A 21,275-nucleotide genomic window follows, 5' to 3' on the forward strand; every position below is an offset into this window, starting at 1 on the left:
TCAGAATTATTCCGAGATTTTTTCTCAGAATTATTCCGACTTTTTTTCTCAGAATTATTCCGACTTTTTTTCTCAGAATTATTCCGACTTTTTTTCTCGGAATTCTGACTTTAATCTCGGAATTTTTTTGTTTCTTTTTTTATCGCTGTGACCCTAAAACTCCGTCGTAGAAAACACTATAGTCCTCACCAGTATATGAAGGAATTCTGGTTAAGAAACCATTGATCTGCACTGACAGCACATACAGGATGCTAGTAAATACCAAGGAGAGTAAACCTGTTAAGCAGCTTTAGAAAATGAACCGTGCCGCGTTCAGTCCCCGCCAGTTACTTTAAGAGTGGACTGAACTCTGGACGCGTTACGTAACACACAATTGGACCGCGCTTTATAACCACGGCACGACAGCAAACTTGCAACAAGAGCATTTCAGCCCTTCTCTACTGCCACAGACACAGCCCTGGACCCAGGACATGGGTGAGTCTTTTTCCACAACCCAACTGTTTCAGTAGTCATTTGTTTTGGTTTGAAATATTGTTTACTATATCAAACTGAGTTTATTCCTGAAATCTATACCATAGAACGACTTAAACAACACACTGCATTCCACAGTTACAACTGTGTGTCTGCTCCATTATACACAGCAGATTATTCCGAGAATATTCTCAGGATTCTGAATTTAATCTTGGAATCTTAGAAAAAAAATCTGTTAGGTTTAAATTGGCACGTTTTTGTCATTAAATCTGGACCAAGTGCAAACCACAGCTGACATTTTTAAATGTCAAATAATTTTTTTTTCTGTTTTCTTTTTGTTTTAGTTATGAGGTCTGTAAATATTGTGGAGAAGGATTATTTTCAGTAACTGTACTCCATGTCTCTAAGCATTCGTTAACACTCTACATTCAGTTTTAAAGTTGGTGACATTTTCTACTTTTAATGTAGATACCCCCAAACACATTCAGTGATGTTGAGGTCTGGGTTCTCGAAGATGAAAGCTTAAAAGTACCTGAAGGTTACAGATCTTGTGTGGTTTTTAGGAGTCCCAATTTGTTCTATCTTTTAAGTTTCTTCTGAAATATGAACTATTAACAATGGTTTTGTTGCAGTAACACCATCTATGCATTTATATTATTGGATGTAACATTGCAGGAAGGATTTGATGGCACTCAACTAAGAGTGCATCTGAGATAACAGGTCTGGGAAGGTTGAGGTAAGGGTGAGGACTCTTCCGGACACTAGGGGGAGACCTCGAAACATGCACACTACCAATTAGGCGTGATTTTCAGCAGCTGTACGAGGGCTATATAAACCCTGGGATCTGGTCACTCACTGCTGGGTCTTTGCTAAACTCTGAGGCAAGGTCCTGGCTGGTAATTTGGTAGCTGAGGACTGCCTGTTGGCTACACCTCCATTCTAGTGGTTAGACAGCCCTTCTCCCATTACAAGATCAGATACTGATGGTGTGTCTTTAAGTCTGTTGAATAGCAAAAGTCACTTATTAAAAGAGATATTCAAAAACCTAAGATGTATAGCAATTTCCCTTTGACCTCTGACTTTTGTATGATCACGGTATCTAATCTCTTCACTCAGCGTAGACGTTCTGACTAGAATATTTATAAATGAACAGCAGTGTCCATCTTTTGAACAGTACCTGGAGCATAGCTTTTAAATACAGTTCTGTCAACTATGGAAAAAAACTCGGGTTTAAGAAGCAAGTAAGTAAAGGTCTTATTTGTGGACAGGGTGTGACTTCCCTAGACATTAAACATTCTTACCTCCAGGGAGCTTCAACATGAGGAGGATCCTGTGCAGTCATGCACAGCTGTGTCTTCTGAAAGTTCATTTCATTACTGAATGAAAATGGAATTTAGTGATTTTTCTTCATGTTAAAAAACAGCCAGCATACTTCGATTTATTGGCCTGAGCTTTTTAGGAAAATAAAATACATGGGTAATACTTTTTTTGGTGGGAAAACAGACTTCTTGCTATTCCAAACAGCAGCAAAATCTGTGGTACATTGGTACCTTTTTTGATGTGTATTTGTTTCTGTTTCAGCTCCTAAAACCGTGCTGATTGTTTATGCTCATCAGTGTCCGAGCTCATTTAACTCTGCTGCGAAAGATGTGGCAGTGAAGACTCTCACTAAACAGGGATATAAAGTCATCGTGTCTGACCTCTATGCCATGAACTTCTGTGCCCTGGCAACAGCGGCTGATATCAAAGGTCTGTATGAAGGCTCTGTATTTAACTTACAAACTAAAGGCTTTTTAGTTTGGTTTTCCTTGTTAGTGATCGGACTGAAAGTTACTTCTGTCTCTTAACATTAATTGAATTAATTGGTCTCAGCTTTAGCCTTATCATTGGGAGATCACCTGTTTGATCCATGATAATGCCTCAGCCATCTGAGGATGGTAGACGTAAGAGCACAATCTGCTCACCTGCTCCCCCACATCATGGAATGGTGCGAGGTAACATGGACGTCTTTCGGCTGGTGTGATAGGCCTGGCTAATTTTCTTCCAGTGAGTAGGGCTGTAGAGTAAGGTTGCGATGGAAGTACATAAGAAGTAGAGATTGACATCACGTCTCAGGGAGCCTTAGTGTTGTCCTCACTCTCATTGTGTGACAGAGATTAGCTAAAAGGATGGGACTGGATAGGACTAATTTTTCAGTGAAAATAATTTTTAAAAATACACATTCTATTGGTATTAAGTTATATTCACTCTGTAACTCTGTATAACAAACTGCACAAAATTAGTACATTGAATTAGTCGCAGCCTCCTGGCTTTGTGGCCTTGTGAGATGGAGGGGAAATGGTTAGTGGCTGGCACTGGCAATGATTAGTAATGACACTGATATAAAGGGAAGGACATATCATGCAATGTTTTGAGTCAAACATATGCTTTTTGTTACTGTTTTTCAGGTAAACTGAAGGACCCTAAACACTTTGTCTATAATGACGAGGCTTGTATTGCCTTCAAAGAGGGAAGACTGAGTGATGACATCAAAGAAGAACATCACAAAGTGGAACAGGCTGATCTTATCATCTTTCAGGTTATATATTTAATATTTTAATAGTTGACCCTTTTTTGTTTTCACTGCCAAACATCTTGTATTTAAATAATGTTCTTTAAACCTTGTTTTTATTTATATATATATATATATATATATATATATATGTGTGTGTGTGTGTGTTGTAAAATAGTATTGATCCACTCATAAAATGTAAGTTAAAGCACAGCTTGCATTTTGTAGAAGTGGTGGTGCGAGGTTTGTTAAAGCACATTCATTCATATATTGTTCTGTTGCAGAATAATGCATACTTTTTGCACCTAGAAATGAATATAACTAAATATTTTGATTGTTTTACACAGTTCCCACTCTACTGGTTCTCTGTCCCTGCGATAATGAAAGGCTGGATTGACAGAGTACTGACTCAAGGGTTCGCCTTCAGTCTGCAGAACCTATATGACAACGGCATGTTAAAGGTCTGAAACATTCAACAAAAAGTCAAATTGCCAAAGGAATATCACTGTCCTTTCAGTTGATGTCGTATCTTACACACCCGATACTGCTAATAAAAAAAAACTCTGGCTAGCAGTCTGGATAAAGGGAGTAGAAAAACTTGTGTGGTTTGATGGGACTCCAGGAGCAGGATTAAGACACAGCTATAGAGTTATACACTGTCCCTTTTTTTAGGTTTTAACTCTTTAGAGTTATCCCCGGAATGTCAATGAAAGAAGGAAGGATTGTTACAAGTTGAGGACTTCACCTGGAGACTTTACTGTAGTTAGTGAGAGTGTAATAACTACCAACTAGTCTAGATGGTATCTACAATAACTGCAAAAACCTGTAACATTTACAGCACTTAAATCTAGATATCAGGGGTGAATCATTAAAAGACTTTTGTTTACTCAACATTTTTCTTCAGCAAGATTGAGCTGAGGTTTCACTCTGCAATCTACAAGTTCCCAAAGTCTCTAGAAGTAGAGTGTGATAATACTACCTTATTACTTACTGAAATGGTTTGTAACTAGAAGAGGCTTGTAGCTATGTAATCATTGATAGTTTTTTGTGGGCACTTGAGAATCAAGTCATAGCAATTCTGCTAAGTCTTTGGGTGCAGGAATTTCCTTTTGAGCATTCGGAAGTGGGGGAGGTCTTAGTTTCACATTGCCAGACTACCCAGGGGAAAGGTTGGTGCTTTACACCACTTACTGTGGCCAAGAAGAGTGCAGCAAAAGACAATTTGACTCACATAAAAGGTCTAATCACAAGCCTGCCATTTTAAAAGGGGGTAGACTGGTATAAAGAAATGCACTGAAAGCCATGTAAGCAGAAGTGAGAATAAACAATCAGAATGCACTGGAGATATCAGACTCTGTGGGTGGAGCTTCTGTGGCTGAGACGAATAGGGACCAGACTTCCAATTACTGAAGTGTTGTGCATATTTTGTCCTTCAGACCATGGATTCTGCAAACAGCTGGATGCAGGAATGACATACCTTTAACAAAATGGGTGCCTCAGCAATCTTGCTGTGAAAGGGCCTTTTCACCTTCATCCATAGATTGAGTGAGGGTCCCCTGAATATGTGAGATTTTTTGGTGTCCAGTGGAACATTTGGATGGATGATGGCATTTTTCTTTTTCATTTCATTGGATGGGCAAATAACCTGTAAAAAGGAAAAATAGTGCCTGTGCTATTGCTACTACAGGCTCAGCACTGCTGAAACCACACTATGTAACTTTTGGAGGAGGGTAAGGAACCATCCCCCATATTTCCACTTACCCCTTGATTTCAGGACAGTGTTGTAAAATTAATTACACTCTACAAATGTAGGGGGAGCCCAAGAGCAAACATCCCAAATATAACCTAATAATGCTTTAAATTATCCTGTTTAAAAAAAAAAAAGCGTGGCGTGAACACACTTAGACACTCAGCGAGACGTACAGGAACATACAAGTACACAATACTATAAAATAAAAGTTTACAGAACTGTTTAAAAAAATATTATGCATTGTTCTCCACAGGGTAAAAAGGCTTTGCTCTCATTCACAACTGGAGGAATAGAGTCCATGTACCTCCCTGATGGGATCAATGGAGACATCAATGTTCTGCTGTGGCCTTTACAGGTGAAATGACACACTTCTTTGTTGAACAGATTTGCCAATAGCCAAAAATAGATCTACTTCAAAATATATAACCATCTCTGTCTTGTTGCAGAATGGAGTCCTGCGCTTCTGTGGTTTCCAGGTCTTGGCTCCTCAGATCTTCTGGGGTGTTGAACACACTCCTCCTGCACAGAGAACAACCATGTTAGAGGCTTGGGAGTCCAGGGTGAAAAAGCTGCTGGATGAGAAGCCTCTGGTCTTTGCTCCCACTGAGCAGTTTGACCTCAGCTTCCAGGGAGGGTTCCGAATGCGTCGAGAGGTGAAAGAGGCAAATAATTCCAAACCCTATGGTCTCACCATTGGTCACCACCTCGGGAAACCATTCCCTCCAAACAGCCAGACCAAGCCTCCTACTTCTGCGTGATCAGTGTTAGTAGCAACCGCACAAACGAGAGCTTAGCTGACGATAAGCCTGAAGACATAATTCTGGAACAGAGTCATAACTGAGCCACATTTTCAAATTCTGGTATTTAAAGTTTACATAAAAACCCAGATCTAAACCTAATCTTCTCTGGGTGTTACATAATTCAGATTTTATTACAAATGTTACATTTTCCATGAAGAGAATCTTTATCTTTTTTCACATCATTCAACAAAATGGAAGATCGCTTTTTGCTAACACCACAAACTATACAATAAAGCCTAGTCTGCACTAAAACAAGTTTGGTTTCTAATGCTTTAAATTTTATAAAATCTCTAATAATGAATTTAAATTCTCGTGTATTAACTGAACTGTAGTAGTAGAAATGGATGAAGCGATGTGGGTAGTATAACGAGCCTCAAACTGAGTCTTCAAGAACCTGAACCTTTTAAGTGTGGTTTGTGCATTTGGGTAAATGTGGGAGAAATGAGGCCCACTAACCAAGCCCAAGAATATGCAAAACAGTCCATGTAACTGTGGGACAATCATGGTTTATGTTCTTGTCCTGGCCTCTGTCCCTTTTCAAAAGCAGATTCTGTACATGTGCCTCTCTTCAGTGTTGTGTACTTGGAGCCTCTGTTTCTTCTTGTGTGTGTTGTGGGGTTGTTGCCTGCTGTGCTCTGATGATCCGTTCATTAAGGTACTTGACTGGTAGTTGTCTGCATTTCACACTATTCTCTGGAAAAACTGACACAGTAGATGCAACTCATGCCATGTTTTAGAGTCTATTCTGCTGCTCTCAGTTTATGCTTGGAATGTTTATCTTGTCGTGTGAAGGTTGGATATAGAGTTAACTCTTTTAAAAATGACCATAAAGTTCATGTGCTGTAGTTCAAATGAATCAGAACACACAAAAAAGCAGAATACAAGAAGGCATCCCTGGAGACACCAATTATGTGCTCTGGTGCTTACAGATAAATATAAACATTGTGTTGAAAAACATTTTTCATTTATTAAAACTGACCCACTTTTATGGTCTCCATAGGTTCTGGCTCTGTTTGGAGCAGAAAGTATTAAAGAAAGCTGATAGAGTTTGCTGAGTGTACATGTAGTCACGGTGGGATTGGACCGGGGCTGTGTTGGCTACTGCTGCACCACCACGACGTGCAGACTGAGGGCAGTAAAAACACGTTTAACTGGAAAAGCTGGGCTAACCAAACGACGGAAGAGGAGAGACAAAGAAGAAAGTCAAAATTCCCAATACTAAACCACTTAATTTCTTTTTTTTTTTTTTTTTAGAGCCATTGTAATATGTTCTCTGTTGGCCCCTTTTTGGCAATTCATTATCTCTCTCTCTGTCGCTCTCTTACTTAATACTCTATTTATGTATTATGGTTTTATTATTATTATTATTAATCTTCGTTAGGTTCTCTGTTTCTTTTCATAAATAAGGCACTGGTCAGCCCTCTAGAAAGGGGGGGGTGTACGACTACTGACGTGCAGACTGACCAATTAAATGTTTACAGAGAAGGTTATCGACCAATAACGGTAGCTCTACAGTCAGACCGTCCAATCAGAACATTTTAGGCCACTTCACCACGCCCCCTTCTCACTCAAGCGAACCAAACGGAGTAGGGGAGGGCGGGACTAGTTTGTGAACGAAACGCTTCTCGAAGTTCTATGTTAAGCTCTAGAAAAACAAAATGCCGGACGTTTGTGAAATTCCGCCCGGATATTTTTTAAGTCTAAAAAAGAGGACATGGCCGGGTAAACGAGGACGTCTGGTCACTCTACAGTATTTGCCACTCTCAAATACAGCTCTCAAAATGTGAGCCTAATTAACCCAGAGGATTCTGGGAAATGGAGTTTTATTGACAACTGGCCCTAGTTCTCTAGCTCTCTCTAAGCTTCCTGCTGGATGCTGACAACGTGCTGATTCCTTACGAAGTGTCACCAGAAAAAAAATGATCATGCAATACTATCCTGCATTGCTTATTGTAAATATTTATAGGAAATTAAGCAATGAAGTGAAATTCTCTAGAGCTTTGTTTTTCACTAGTTTAGAGAGAGAGAGAGAGAGAGAGAGAAAGGGTGGTAATGTTTTTTTTCTCCATGATGTGGCCACACTAGAGCTCAACACCTTCCTCCAGACTCCACAGCAAAACTGCTCCACGTGATCAACATAGAGCTGCTCTCACAAAAGACACCTAGCAACTCATTGAGTCCTGGAGATATGATTTTTTTTGTAGCTGAGTCATAATGACAAAAGCTTTGTGCACATGTTCTTAAACGTGCATAAACGTCTAAGCTTCCTGTGCATTTAATTCCTATTACTCTGTCAAAGCATTTGTTTAATTTTAAGGTGGACACCAGTGCTCTACACCTAAATGATCTAACATCTAGTCTACAGGCAAGTCTTGCTTAAAAACATTTAGGTGTATAATGATACACTTCTAAAACACTCATGAACTATTCTAGTAAATAGTTTTTTTTCTGCGAATTTAATCCTGGATAAGATCCAGCTCCACTCACTGGACACGTGCTTTGCATTATGGGCCGTGCCCAATTTTTCCTGGTTGTTGACAATCATTGTTGGCTGCACAAGTGCAGAAGTAGCACTTAGTTTCCAGTAACCAATTTTGCTGCATGTGCCAGAAGTTAAAAGTTAAAATACGTGAGTCTCATTCCTGTTCCTGGTGCTGTGCATTCAGTAGAATCGGGTCCTGTACAAGAGGTCTGATCTTTTATGTGCTCTCCAGTTACTTCAGAAATAGGTGGCAGCAACTTGTGCTTCTCATCCAAGGCAAGAAATTCTTCAAAATATATTTTACTTCTGGTCTCCACTGTAAAGAACCTGGAACACTAGGCAATGGGTGAGTTTTCTAAGACCCTAGTATTATGGGGTTTTTTTTCTTTCTTTTTTTAATAGAAAACCATGATTTTTTTCAGAGGCTGGTTTCTAATTTGTCATTGTTTACATGAGTTTTGCAGCATGAAATGTACCGATAGTGCCCTCTGAAAATATATGTCCATTGTGCAGTGCTTTGTCATTTCTGTGGTAAATTTATAATTGAATTTTTAACTTCTGATCAGTTTTTTTTTCCTTAACTGTTTCAGCTCCCAAGACAGTCCTGATTGTTTATGCTCATCAGTGTTCAAGATCATTTAACTCTGCTGCAAAAGACATGGCGCTGAAGGCTCTCACTGCACATGGATATAATGTCATCATGTCTGATCTCTATGCCATGAACTTCTGTGCCGCAGCAACAGCTGCAGATATCAAAGGTCTGTAACATGGTTCTGCACTAGACTTACAAAGTAAAGACATGTATTTTTATCTGTGTGTAGCTGACACGCAAAGCAGTATTTTACAAATTTTACTCATGGATACAGGACACAACCTGCCACATCCTGTGTTAGTCAATGCAGATTACCCTACATTTAAAAATAATAATAAAAATGAAAAACTCTTGCCCATATCCACTATGTTGATGTCTGTGCAGGTAAACTGAAAAACCCTGAACACTTTCTGTACGCCGAGGAGACATGGATTGCCTGGAAAGAGGGAAGGCTGAGTGATGACATCAACGAAGAGCATCGCAAAGTGGCACAGGCTGATCTTATCATCTTTCAGGTTCAATATTTTTGTTCTTTGCTCATTGTTTAATTTTCTATTGGTATATTATAAGAAAAAAAGCTTCTTAATTCATATTTTTATTTAATATATTATAATGTAGTGTCGCAGTCACACAGCTCCAGGGGCCTGGAGGTTGTGGGTTCGATTCCCGCTCCGGGTGACTGTCTGTGAGGAGTGTGGTGTGTTCTCCCTGTGTCGGCGTGGGTTTCCTCCGGGTGCTCCGGTTTCCTCCCACAGTCCAAAAACACACGATGCAGGTGGATTGGCGACTCAAAAGTGTCCATAGGTGTGAGTGTGTGTGTGTGTGTCTGTGTTGCCCTGTGAAGGACTGGCGCCCCCTCCAGGGTGTATTCCCGCCTTACGCCCAAAGATTCCAGGTAGGCTCTGGACCCACCGCGACCCTGAACTGGATAAGCGGTTACAGATAATGAATGAATGAATGAATGAATAATGTTGTTTTCTGTATTTAAACTCTGCAAGAATTTCATTGTTAAATTTAGATTAGAATCAAATGGCTTAAATTCTTGAAATATTTAGTGGAAAATGGTCCTATGAGTATGTCATTGTTCTTCTTGGTATCCAGGTAGATATAGTCTTGCAAGCTTTCCCATTCCTTAGGATTCCAACTGAACTCTAAAGTGCTATGTATAGTTAAGCACTAAGATATTTAGGAAATGACAAAAGATTAATGCAATAATGGTCTGATATCTAATGGGTGGGACCAGTTTCTAAGAGGGGGGGGGGGGTATAGCTCTGATACATTTTCATTTTCTCTAAATTTGAGTCTAAATGGAAAGCGGCAGCAGCTCTATGCAAGGGATAATTACTGAAGGTCTCACTGTAAAACCGCAACATACAAGGAATAATTTATGTTAATAGGCTGTTACAAGTTTCAAATAATCATTCAATACCTGTTCTGTGTATAGATGTGTATAAGTAGTAGAAATTTGTATTTTTGTGGTGATGGTTGTCTTTCTTCATTCTTTAAATGTTTTAAAATTTTTGGTTGAATGCCTGGCTCCTGAGAATAATTGTTGTGTTGTGAATTTAAATAACAATTAATTATGTTCTAAATATCTATTGCAGTTCCCACTCTATTGGTCCTCTTTCCCTGCAATAATGAAAGGCTGGCTGGAGCGAGTGCTAACTCGGGGATTCGCCTACACTTTGCAGAACACATATGACAATGGACTGTGTAAGGTCTGAAATCCCCAGTCATTTTTTTCCAGAAACTCGAAAATATTATAAAATAGAAAGGAGTGATAAAAAAGCACAAAGTAGTTAAATGCATTTAAATAATTAGACAAAAAATATACATATTTTTATGGGAAAGAACTGTTAAAAACAAAGTTATGGATTCTCAAATAACCTTTTGGAATGCTAAAGGAAGGCTATTTAATTATTAAAGGAGAAATCAGCCTCCAAAAAGCCATTATAATGACATCTAGTGGCCTGGATGTGTCAGGGATTATGTATAAATGAATATGGAACATGGCTGCCTCTTGTGGAGAGCATGTTTTTTGGTGCCTATGCTGGTTAATTCAGGAACTACAATCAATCAAAAGTGTGATTCTTTTTCCATTGAGAATTCCACTTTATGGAATAAATGAACATATAATAATGAAGCAATTTAACATGAATGTTTGCTATTTTTGGTGGTAAAAATGATTTATCGCCCCTTTAGTTTGGAGAATAGTTTAAAACATAAGAACTTTGGCTCAATCCTCTCAGGATAAAAAAGCTGTCCTATCATTCACTACTGGAGCAGCAGAATCCAAATTCCACCCTGATGGCATCAATGGGGACATCAATGTTTTGCTCTGGCCATTACAGGTAAACTTTTCTTTTGTGTTAAGGTAAAACATTACAGGATTGGAATTGTTTCCACTTGTAAACTACCATCCATTCAAGTGCTTTTTATATTTAAGCCTTGGGATGGTGGTCGAATTTTAAAAAGGAGAGTTAGTTGCTACTGGACAAAATGCTGAAATAAATATCTGTTTTCATTTTTTAGATGTGAAATAAAACTAGATTCACTCACTCACTCATGTTTAACAAAATGCTCCACAGTGCTTCACATCAGTGACATTGTGTGTACTTCTTAAGAATACAGTTAACACGTTTAGATTTTTATCCAAACATTTTTAAAATATATATTGACAAGACAACCCAGCCTGAAGTGTTTTGCCATTACTCTGTTTATCTAAATACATACAGAAAAAAATAATTTTATATTCTGGGGCAGAACGGTGTTCTGCGCTTCTGTGGCTTTCAAATTCTGGCTCCTCAGATCTTCTGGGGTCCTCAGCAAGCTTCGCCCTCTGCCAGAACAGCCATGCTAGAGGCTTGGCAGTCCAGACTGAAAGGGCTGATGGACGAGAAGCCCCTGGCCTTTGCTCCCAATGACCTCTTTGACCTCACATCTCAGGCAGGGTTCCGACTGCGTCCAGAAGTGAAAGAGGCATCTGCTTCTAAACCCTATGGTCTCACTACTGGTCAACATCTTGGTAAACCACTGCCACCAAACAATCAGACCAAGCCTCCTTCCTCTACATGAGAAAAAAAAAGCAAATACTACTTAAAGTTTGAAGATATGAGACTGAAATATGATTATGAATGAAATATGATTATTATTAATGCCAATCACCTTTTATAAACTCAGATGCATGCAATTTTACTTTCAGCAATAAAACAATTATATTCCTGGTAATTGTGTGCTTGTGAGAATTTTTTATAGATTTTTTATTTTGGTAAAATACACAGAATTAAATGTAATAACCCAGTAAACATTTAGCCGTTGATTCAACGTTGAAATAACGTAATGACTGCCGTCTAATCAACGTTTTCTTAAGGCTGAAAATGAAAGTTAAAAAGACGTTCAAACACAGACATTGAAAAGACGACTATTAGACGTATTTTGGACGTCCATTGACGTTAATAATTGGTCCCGAAATAAATGACTTGTATTAAACGCATTTTGGACGTCCACTGACGTTATCGATTGGTCACCACTTAACTAACTTATTAAGATGGATTTTGGACGTCCATTGACGTTTAAAATATGTCCTTGACGGACAGACTACTTTTAGACCTATTTTGAACGTCCAGGGACGTTCCTTGTTTACTGGGAAGCCAGTTATTCAGTCTCAAGTTTGTTAATAGTACATACAGTAGTTTTATTCATTTATTTTTTTAAAGTAACAGCCCTATTTTATAAGATGATGTTATCACTCCTTGTCCATTTTATCAGCTCCACTGACTATGGTGTATTTTCTCAAGGCCCGTTTTTTCGTGATTACGTAAAGATGAAGTAAATGAAGAAGTCTTTGAAGTGTATACATAATTTAAAAAAAGGATTGAATGATTTGCAACATCTTGATAAAGATAAAGAAATTGTGGGCGTGGTTTAAGAAAACGTGCGCTTAAATGGCAAACTCCCCTCACCGCAGATGTTTTTTTCCCCTAACCTCGTCCCCTCAGGGGCTCCGTAGGCAGTCAATAGTGATTCGGAAAACGGGTGGAAAACGGTGTAAACCGTGGCAAGTGCGGTGGGTTGAGGGTCTGTGCGTGCTCACGTACGGTGGACGTCGGCGCGTGTTTGTGTCATGGCGGCGCAGCGCGTCATTTGTTCCAGCGCAGGCACCGGCGTTGCGCGCGCTCCTCCCCGTCCGCAGCGCACTAAGCCGCGAGCCGCTATTTGCGGCTATAACCCGCCTTTATAGTCTTTTTCAGCTCTGGAGCTTCACACACTGCCACCGACAACGGCCCCGCCATGTGAGCAGCCGCCGAAACAAAGAGCCAAACCCGGCCAGAAAAAACCCTTAGTGTCCGGAGAGAAGCGACTCCACAGAACAGAACCGAGCCGAGATTTGACTGTGGTTATGGTTTGTTTCCTCTTTAGTCAGTGCCGCTGCATGCTAAACACCAGCATTTCGCGCCATTATCTTGTTACTTGCTGTGAATGAATATATCAGCTTTTCATTAATGTGTCCACTGTCAGCTGTTCAGTTCCTAAGAACATATTCAGTACTGTGTAAGCTAACGTTATTCATACTGTAGATAGAAACTTACTGTAGCTATCAGTTATTCATTAATGTACCATATTCCATGTACAATATATTCTATAGTGTAGCTGTCAGCTATTCATAACTGTTACCTTTTTTAATTTATTCTATCATCTGTTCACTACTGAACACAATTTCTGTTTCTATCCTCAGTTTATTACTGTATCTGTAACTGCTATTTATTATTGTATAAGATATGAATTCCTTCATTAACTATTTATTGTGGCTATCAGCTTATTATCCCTTTCATTTTTTACTGTCTCGGCTATTCATCACTGTATCCGTATTGAGTTTTAAACACATAAGCCTGTTATTTTATGCTTTATCCGTGAACACACTCACTAATCTACACAGACCTTAATGCGCTGTACAGTAGTGATGTAGAAATCCCCTCACATTGCAGAATGCACCTTATATTTGAGCTTTAAAAAAGTCTAAATGACTACAAAATGCCCCACATTATGTGGCTAGTATCTGGTGAGGCTGGGTTCATCATAAAACATGTTATACATAACTTACTGATTCATTATTGAGGGAGTTAAAAGAGAATGAGTTTTAGAGCTTCTGTGGAGACTTGAGTTTCCATAATCTATTTATCCTCAGGTTTGTGGTCTGATGTTTCTAAAATGTTCTGGATTAATAAATATTTGAAGCTAGTAACAGCCAGCATTTTAAAAGGGCTCATTCATTAACAAGCCTTTCAGCCCTTTTTCCCATTTCAGAACTCTGAAATTTCTTTAAAAACTGCGTAGCTTTCCGAAACCTTAAGTAACAGACATCTGACAACGAATCAATGACAAATCGGACAAAATTTGTTAACAGGATTTGACACATTTATTCTTTTTCCCCTTCTGTCTAGTGTTCTTGTTCTGCAGATATCAACCCATTACAAATAACCATTTACTGCCACTATATTCTACTTTTAAACAAGTAACACAACTTTGCACTCTTTCTAATCTGTTACTCTGTGTTTCTTGCTGTTTTTCTTTCAGCAGCTTTCCGAAGAGGTAAGACTTTTGTTCTGTTGTGGACAGGTGCGCAGTGTGGCTTGACTGGGGCGTTCTAGCGGCAATGGTGCTCGACCTGGGGGAGAACTGTATGGAGCGGGCTGATGGCGAGAGCATGGCGGCCTCGGGCATAGATACAGAGGCGGAGCCCAATCTGGAGAAGCCCAAACCTGTCCGGGCCAGAGCTAGAACCAGTAGCATCACCCATAGGGACAGACTGCTGCACAATGGGCCTCAAGCTCAGCCTCGTGTTTCTGCCCCCACCAACACACAGTCAGGGCAAAGGCCAAAGTGTGGGGCAGCAGGGGGTAGTAGTCGAGGATCTGAATCTTCAGACGGACCCCGAAGGCCCCTGAGCCTTGAGATAAAACCCCAGTGTCTTAGGGCTAATCATCTTCAGCCTGAAAGGAAGGTTCTGCAGCCTCCATGGCGATGCGGTGCACCTTCTCCTCCAGTGCGAAGCCTGACGAGTCCTAGCCTGGGTCCTGGAGGCTGGATGCGCCGCAGTGAGAGCACATGCGCCATGAACACCACAGCGCCCCCTAGAGTAGGCAGGGGCAGAATGCGTCCAGCTACGTCCTTACCACACATCGCCAGGGGCATGGGCACCACACCACTCCCTACGCCTTCTACCCCTCGCGGACCATGCCTGCTGGTGGCTCTACGCCCCATTAATCTTGATCAGGAACGCGAAAACTTTTTCCAGTCAGACTTTAAGTACGAGCCTCAGTTTGAATACACCACTCCAGAGCCCAGCACTGTGCTGGAGAAGTATAAAGATGGCTCAGGTCTCTTTCTCTCCCAGGTATGTTTATGAAGGTATCACACATCTGAGGTCTATCTTTTTCACATGCCTGTAATATTTTCATTTATATATTGTGCAAGTTAGTCCAGGCGCAGCAGATAGTGTCGCAGTCACACAGCTCCAGGGGCCTGGAGGTTGTGGGTTCGATTCCCGCTCCGGGTGACTGTCTGTGAGGAGTTGGTGTGTTCTCCCTGTGTCCACGTGGGTTTCCTCCGGGTGCTCCGGTTTCTTCCCATAGTCCAAAAACACACGTTGGTAGGTGGATTGGCGACTCAAAAGTGTCCGTAGGTGTGAGTGAATGTGTGTGTCTGTGTTGCCCTGTGAAGGACTGGTGCCCCCTCCAGGGTGTATTCCCGCCTTGCGCCCAATGATTCCAGGTAGGCTCTGGACCCACCGCGACCCTGAACTGGATAAGCGCTTACAGATAATGAATGAATGAAAGTTAGTCCAGTGCCACATCACATCTTTCAGCTTGCAGTAATTGGCAAAAAACATAATGCTTAAATTTTAAATATATCCACAATCTATACAATGAACAGAGTTATAGGTTTCTATAGACAACAGATAATTCTGTACAGCTGTAAAAATAAAATAGATGTTGTTAATATATAATTACATTATTATGTTACATTATTTATCATTAACTAATTATTGTTCCCAATATGCTTCCAAGGGGACATGAAAAAAATAACTTTTTCATTGCATGTGCATTTATGTGAGAGCACAAAGATTAGGTTAAAAGGAGTAGGAGTAAAAAAAACCAGACCTGCTGCATCACATTTAGAGTAAATGGAGGCTCAATGCTATTTTAAGGAACAGATGCTGAAGCTGATCTTTAAGATTCCAGAACTGTTCATTTGTGGGGAAGCAATATTTAATATGTGCACTTTAAATATTGAATATCTAGACCTATCTACTGCTGTCAGACATTGAACTGTGCAAGTAATTAATTGTTCTATTCAGATCTTATGGCTGGAACTTTTGCACTGTGCTGTATGTCGTATATGACACTACTGTACATACAATAAAAATAATGTGTCAATATGCAAAGTGGTTCCAAAACTTTGAATAAACAATTACCCCTTTACATCCCTCAGGCAGTTGGAATCATGGAGTGTGTTTTGAGGAAGTTTGGCACGTACGAGAACTTTGAAGAAGTCACAGGAGGAAGTGTGCTACCAAAAAGTCGAGTGTGGTCAACAGCACGCAAGTACTTGCAGAAAGAGGGCTGTGTGGGTGAGGTGTGTGGTGTTTCTGTTTCAGCGTTTGTGCATACACATATGACGTGTCTCCAAACAGACCTTCAAAAGTTTGAATTGCTGTTGGGTTTCATTTAAAGGTAGTAGTGTGTCTCTCTGATGAACTGCTGTCCCAGGCTGTGATGATGGTGGAGAGCTGTAGGCCAACTCTAACCATCAACTTGTCTGGAGCAAGGCAACACTGGCTGGAAGGGATGCTGAGACATGAGATTGGTATGTAGAAAAATATTACCTTGCAGTAGACAGCTACTAAAGCAGGCATTCTCCGCTTCCTCAAGAATTCCTTTCAGATATGGCCCTTATTCCAAGTGAAGGAACGTGGTAAAAATAAGAAAATAATTGCTCTTAAGCATCTAAAATGTAAATACACTATTCCATGACAGATCCGGAAACTGTTACAATAGTTTAACAGGTAAACATGACAGTTTAATTAAACTTGTTTCCTGAATTATTTATATTTTCTACTTATTATTCAGTCATTATTTTCTCTACCTTCTGGGACTGCTTAATCCCAGTCAGTGTCATGGAGGACCCAGAACCTACCTGAAAAAACATAGGGCAAAGGCACAGGGCAGGAACTCACTCTTTGACACCAGTCCAATAAAAGGCATTATATTTACTATATGAACATAGTTCATAATTGTATGCAAATAATAAAGATAATAACATACTGAAAAATTGACAAAAACCTAAAATTCAACCTAAAATAAAAGGTAGTTACACGTATAAAACTTAACACATTTATAACAGTCTGCATATTTCTTGAGCTGTTTTAACTCGCACTCTCAGGTACACATTACTTACGGGGTGTGAATAACAGCATGCAGCCTTGGGCCACTACTGTTGGAAGAAAGCAGTTTGGACTGAAGCCAGCAAATCCTACAGAGGAAGGACTGGCCAGCCTTCACAGTGTGCTTTTGCGGAAGCAGCCATTCTTATGGCGAGCTGCTCTTCTCTATTACACTGTGTACCACGCGGCCAACATGAGCTTCAGCCAGCTCTTCAGCCATATTGGCCGCTTTGTCCAAGATCCCGCTGTACGCTGGGAGTACTGTCTTCGTGCCAAACGGGGACAAACAGATACCTCCAAACCAGGTACACAAGCAAACTAACAACATAGCCTCTGTTCTTGTATAAATCTGCAGCATTAGTGTGAAATCTCTGGCACTTCACGACCAGTTTAACTAGATACAGTTATAATATAACTTTCTTCCTTGTAGGCTGCTTCAGTAAAGATCAGGTTTATCTTGATGGAATCCTTCGGATTTTACGCCACAGAAGAGACATAGATTTCAAGATGTTAGCTTCACTGGGAAAGGTATTTCCAGTTTATTTTTTATGTGTAGTATTTTCATAATCACATGTGTAGTAAATTATGTTTAATCAAGTACAGTGGAACCTCTACCTACGAACTTGATCCGTTCCGTGACCCGGTTCGTAAGTAGAAAAGTTCGTTTCTCGAGTCAATTTTCCCCATTTAAAATAATGGAAAAGCAATTAATGTGTTCCAGCCCCCACCCCGAAAGTCACCCTTTTTGCACTGATATATGTTTACAACACTCTCAAATTAGTAAAAAAATACATGTAGCGTTACTAAAAATAAAAGAGAAACACAGTGGTAACAGTAATAAAAAAATAAAAAAATTAAAAAAAAAGTTTTAAGTGGTTACACATCGCTACCTTGAGTTGGCTGTATGACGGGAGGTGGGGGGTGGGTGGAATAACGGAGAGTAGGCGGTGAATGTGGGGAGACGAAGCGTAGATACGGCTTAACATAGCACTAATTTCGATGTCTGCTATTTACACTAATGCTAAATTGCTAAAACTACAATTTGCTAATCTTAAAAGCTCACTCCAGTCTGGGCGGTGGGAGACTCGCCTATTGGGGTCAGTGGCCATTTCCAGCCGCCGGCTCGGCGGAGGCTCGGGTTCGTTTCTAGAGTCATGGTTCGTTGGTGGAGGCAAAAAATATTCAAATGCCCGGTTCGTATCTTGGAAAGTTCGTTAGTAGAGGTTCCACTGTACGTGTAAATCCTGAAGGGTTTCTACTTTTATGAGTATTTTTCAAATCAAGATATTACTTCTACTGTGTTTAGTCAAAAACTGCTGTAGTGCAGTTTCTTTGTTTTGTAAAATTTGTTTGTACGCACCACTGAATTTTGCAGCTTCAGTACCTTTGCTTATAGATACTAGATGGATTAACAAGTTCCACTGCCATTTTATATAAGTTACACAATAAGAAAGCAGTTTTACTCATTCATAAGGAGACTTTTTTCATATTGTAGTCATTATTTTTACTAAGTAACTAGCATTACATAAATATGCATCTAGCCTAATCTACACATTTTACAAGTAAGGAATACAAAGTAATCTCATCCATAGGTCTCCTATGAAGATGTGGAGAGGCTTCGTCCCCATGCAGTTCTTGGCAGAACAAGGATCCCTCATTTCATGCAAGACCAGGAACGTTACTTGCAGCAACTTGACCACATTGTTACAGTCAACGAACTGAACGACGCTGAGCTGCAAGAACTGGTCCCATGAACTGTCACATAGATGCTCATTTTGAAGATTCAGTCAGATCTGAACATCTCTTCCATTGGTTTCATGAGCACATTCATCATTGTCAATCCCACCAATTCTGGATTGTCTTCATCAACTTCAACATCGTCATAGCCAATGCCATATCAACAGATCTGACCACTTGCCAGTTGTGTCCAATGGAAGAACCTCACGGTAGTTTTAATCATGTTAATACCACTTAAGTGTTACGGTCTTTGTTAAAGCTTTTTAAGTGCCAGTATGGGTATGTGGTAACAGTATTTGAAGGCTGCCTAAAGTCTTCAAGATACATGCATGAGCATTGAATAACATACATGAAGCAATAATTTGAAAACTCATGAACAGCTTATGCCAGAAATCATAGTTTGGTGAAGCACATTTTCTTGTATTTACATAAGGGCTCATTAGTTTAATTACATGGTTATGATGCATCATTAGTAAGATGGAGAAGCCTAATTAGAAGTGCTATAGAAGATTTTGCCGTTAATTTTCCTTGTGTGTATGAATATGCATGTTACTCTCTTTAAACCGACATAATAGCTCAGTTCTTATAATACATTGTCAAGTCTGCACCTAAAGATCTTCTGAATAGAAACTCACATTTTGTGATTTTCTTTTTTTATTACATAATCTACATAATTTATTTTCAATTACTGCTCTATAAACATGCTATTCAATGCATATGCTGGTGTTATAAACTTACAGGTAGCTTTCAAATAAGGCTTTACCAATATTGTTTACAATTAGTGCATATTACCAATTTCTCAGAGCACTACTTTTATCAAGGGTTTGGATCTTCAGTACAAATACAGTTTATGAACAGTATTGGCATAAACGAACATAAATGCCTATCATAGCCTCGTTAACAGAGGCTAACAAACTATCAAAGGCATCTAAACTGCTTTGGAAAGGCTTCCAAACGTTTTTTTTTATTTGTTAAGTGTCATTATATTTTAGACATTTAAACATTTAAGCACTAATTCAGATATTTAATCTGACCACACTGCATTTCATTGCTGTCCAAAAACATGAATAAATAAATCAGCACATCTCTGGACTATTTACTGTAAGTCTAAAAAGAGATTTAACTTGTTGTAAATTTAGAGCTATGTCTGTGAGACCAATCATTTTAAAGACAATCTTTAATATTTCACACAAGATGAACGCTAAAATTATTCGGAAAATAAAGATTTTTGGACAGCAATGACATATGTAAACACTTCTTTCCCCTGGTGTTCAGCACCAAACGAGCACTGCGTTTATTGTCGTTCCTGTGCTATTTTAGAACATGGTTTGTGCTTTTTAAACCACTGTTAAATATCCCACTATTTATGCAAGTATTTATTCTTATTTATTTACCTCTTGTATTCATAAGGAAAAATGAATGTTCTTGGATTTAGCTTTATTAATCTCCAGTAGCGGAGTATGTTTTTGTACGCCTTAGTCTTTCAAAAAGGACACCAAGGATGTTCAGCAAAAAGCCCCACGTGAACTATGATTGTTTGACGAGACAAAAAACACCAAGTGCAATTGACTTTTAAACGTCTTAATAGACTCTATTTTATATCATGCCTGGACCTAGAAAGGCCACTAGATTTAGTTAAATACGGAAAAAAAAGACTGTTCTTTTTGGAGCACCCTTGGTGGACTTAATTACCCGCTCTAATGTGACGTGTCCGCCCGTGTAGGCCAGTGACCACTGCAACCTCTGCTCTCTATGCCTGTACAGATCAGCCGAAAGTGGCCAGTCGCCTGCCGCTCCCTCAGTATTGTGAATTTGAAAAAAGGGAGTGTGATGGACTCAGGAAGAGATAAGGGGAGGTGATGTGGATGTGCCTTAGATGGGTTGAGAACTCATCTGTAGTGGCCATTTGTACAATGCTTGAAATGACATATCCAACTCACTGTAGTCATCAACTATTACTGCACGAATATTGCACATTTAATGTTCCTCAAATAATCTGAGAGCTTCAGTTATTAAAATGGCGGACTGAAGTGTCCACTGTGGTTTTGTGTGTGGTTAATGAGGTTGCTTTTTGTCTGCATATTATTTATAAAAATGTGTTTTATATGTTGTATAGTTCCACACTTCCATATCATCAACAGTTTTTTTAAATGTTTTGTTTGTTTTTTGGCAAAACAGACTGATTCTCTCACTACTGAGGGCTTCAAGTGTGGTGTATCTGTGGCTGTTAGGAGTCCATTATTTCTTTCTCTAGTTTTGAAAACCCATTCTCTTGTTAATTTCTGTTGACTTTACCTAGCACTAAACAGTAAATTTGGTTTCCTTCTAGATCAAAGTCTATGCTTAATTTAGGCCCCAGAAACCAGTCAGGTCCTTAGCACAGCTGTCTTCTATATTTGAAACACAACACCACCAGTGACTGAAGAGGTTAAAAATACACACCCGCATT

At 39.5% G+C, this 21,275-nt stretch overlaps 3 protein-coding genes across 10 annotated transcripts; all 3 read left to right on the plus strand.

Annotated features, from left to right (window-relative positions):
• Positions 1–316: 316 nt before the first annotated feature.
• On the plus strand, positions 317–5,837 carry LOC136671656 (NAD(P)H dehydrogenase [quinone] 1-like). 4 transcript variants are annotated; one of them, XM_066647425.1, is made up of 6 exons: positions 317–474; positions 2,053–2,220; positions 2,919–3,049; positions 3,370–3,483; positions 5,026–5,127; positions 5,219–5,837. In XM_066647425.1, exons 1-6 carry the CDS (start codon positions 471–473, stop codon positions 5,528–5,530), a joined length of 831 nt encoding a protein of 276 aa, XP_066503522.1. In that variant the 5' UTR covers positions 317–470; the 3' UTR covers positions 5,531–5,837. The 4 variants fall into 4 exon arrangements, with proteins under 4 accessions (XP_066503522.1, XP_066503523.1, XP_066503524.1 ...); XM_066647426.1 differs by lacking the exon at positions 317–474 and adding an exon at positions 1,322–1,457 and having other exon boundaries at positions 5,219–5,836; XM_066647427.1 differs by lacking the exon at positions 317–474 and adding an exon at positions 1,338–1,416 and having other exon boundaries at positions 5,219–5,836.
• A 2,263-nt stretch (positions 5,838–8,100) lies between these two features.
• Positions 8,101–11,840, plus strand: LOC136672141 (NAD(P)H dehydrogenase [quinone] 1-like). The gene is made up of 7 exons (XM_066648093.1): positions 8,101–8,201; positions 8,287–8,400; positions 8,645–8,812; positions 9,031–9,161; positions 10,251–10,364; positions 10,896–10,997; positions 11,410–11,840. Exons 2-7 carry the CDS (start codon positions 8,397–8,399, stop codon positions 11,719–11,721), a joined length of 831 nt encoding a protein of 276 aa, XP_066504190.1. The 5' UTR covers positions 8,101–8,201; positions 8,287–8,396; the 3' UTR covers positions 11,722–11,840.
• Positions 11,841–12,708: 868 nt separating this feature from the next.
• kiaa0895l lies at positions 12,709–21,149 on the plus strand. 5 transcript variants are annotated; one of them, XM_066647277.1, is made up of 7 exons: positions 12,709–13,048; positions 14,221–15,040; positions 16,138–16,281; positions 16,380–16,512; positions 17,089–17,394; positions 17,520–17,617; positions 18,682–21,149. In XM_066647277.1, the coding sequence occupies exons 2-7, from the start codon at positions 14,300–14,302 to the stop codon at positions 18,841–18,843; spliced, it is 1,584 nt and encodes a 527-aa protein (XP_066503374.1). In that variant the 5' UTR covers positions 12,709–13,048; positions 14,221–14,299; the 3' UTR covers positions 18,844–21,149. The 5 variants fall into 5 exon arrangements, 4 of the variants coding, with proteins under 4 accessions (XP_066503374.1, XP_066503375.1, XP_066503376.1 ...); XM_066647278.1 differs by having other exon boundaries at positions 14,224–15,040; XM_066647279.1 differs by having other exon boundaries at positions 14,263–15,040.
• Positions 21,150–21,275: the final 126 nt, after the last annotated feature.

This window comes from Hoplias malabaricus, chromosome 16 (assembly GCF_029633855.1).
Source record: "Hoplias malabaricus isolate fHopMal1 chromosome 16, fHopMal1.hap1, whole genome shotgun sequence".
Lineage (NCBI taxonomy): Eukaryota > Metazoa > Chordata > Actinopteri > Characiformes > Erythrinidae > Hoplias > Hoplias malabaricus.

Excerpts from the sequence above, each read along its gene's own strand:
- kiaa0895l (XM_066647277.1), top strand. The coding sequence starts at position 14,300 with ATGGTGCTCGACCTGGGGGAGAACTGTATGGAGCGGGCTGATGGCGAG. Across the intron at positions 15,041-16,137 it reads CAGGTCTCTTTCTCTCCCAG|GCAGTTGGAATCATGGAGTG; the intron begins GTATGTTTATGA and ends TACATCCCTCAG. Across the intron at positions 17,395-17,519 it reads AACAGATACCTCCAAACCAG|GCTGCTTCAGTAAAGATCAG; the intron begins GTACACAAGCAA and ends TCTTCCTTGTAG.
- LOC136671656 (XM_066647425.1), top strand. Across the intron at positions 3,484-5,025 it reads ATGACAACGGCATGTTAAAG|GGTAAAAAGGCTTTGCTCTC; the intron begins GTCTGAAACATT and ends TGTTCTCCACAG. Across the intron at positions 5,128-5,218 it reads TTCTGCTGTGGCCTTTACAG|AATGGAGTCCTGCGCTTCTG; the intron begins GTGAAATGACAC and ends GTCTTGTTGCAG.
- LOC136672141 (XM_066648093.1), top strand. Across the intron at positions 9,162-10,250 it reads CTGATCTTATCATCTTTCAG|TTCCCACTCTATTGGTCCTC; the intron begins GTTCAATATTTT and ends TATCTATTGCAG. Across the intron at positions 10,998-11,409 it reads TTTTGCTCTGGCCATTACAG|AACGGTGTTCTGCGCTTCTG; the intron begins GTAAACTTTTCT and ends ATTCTGGGGCAG.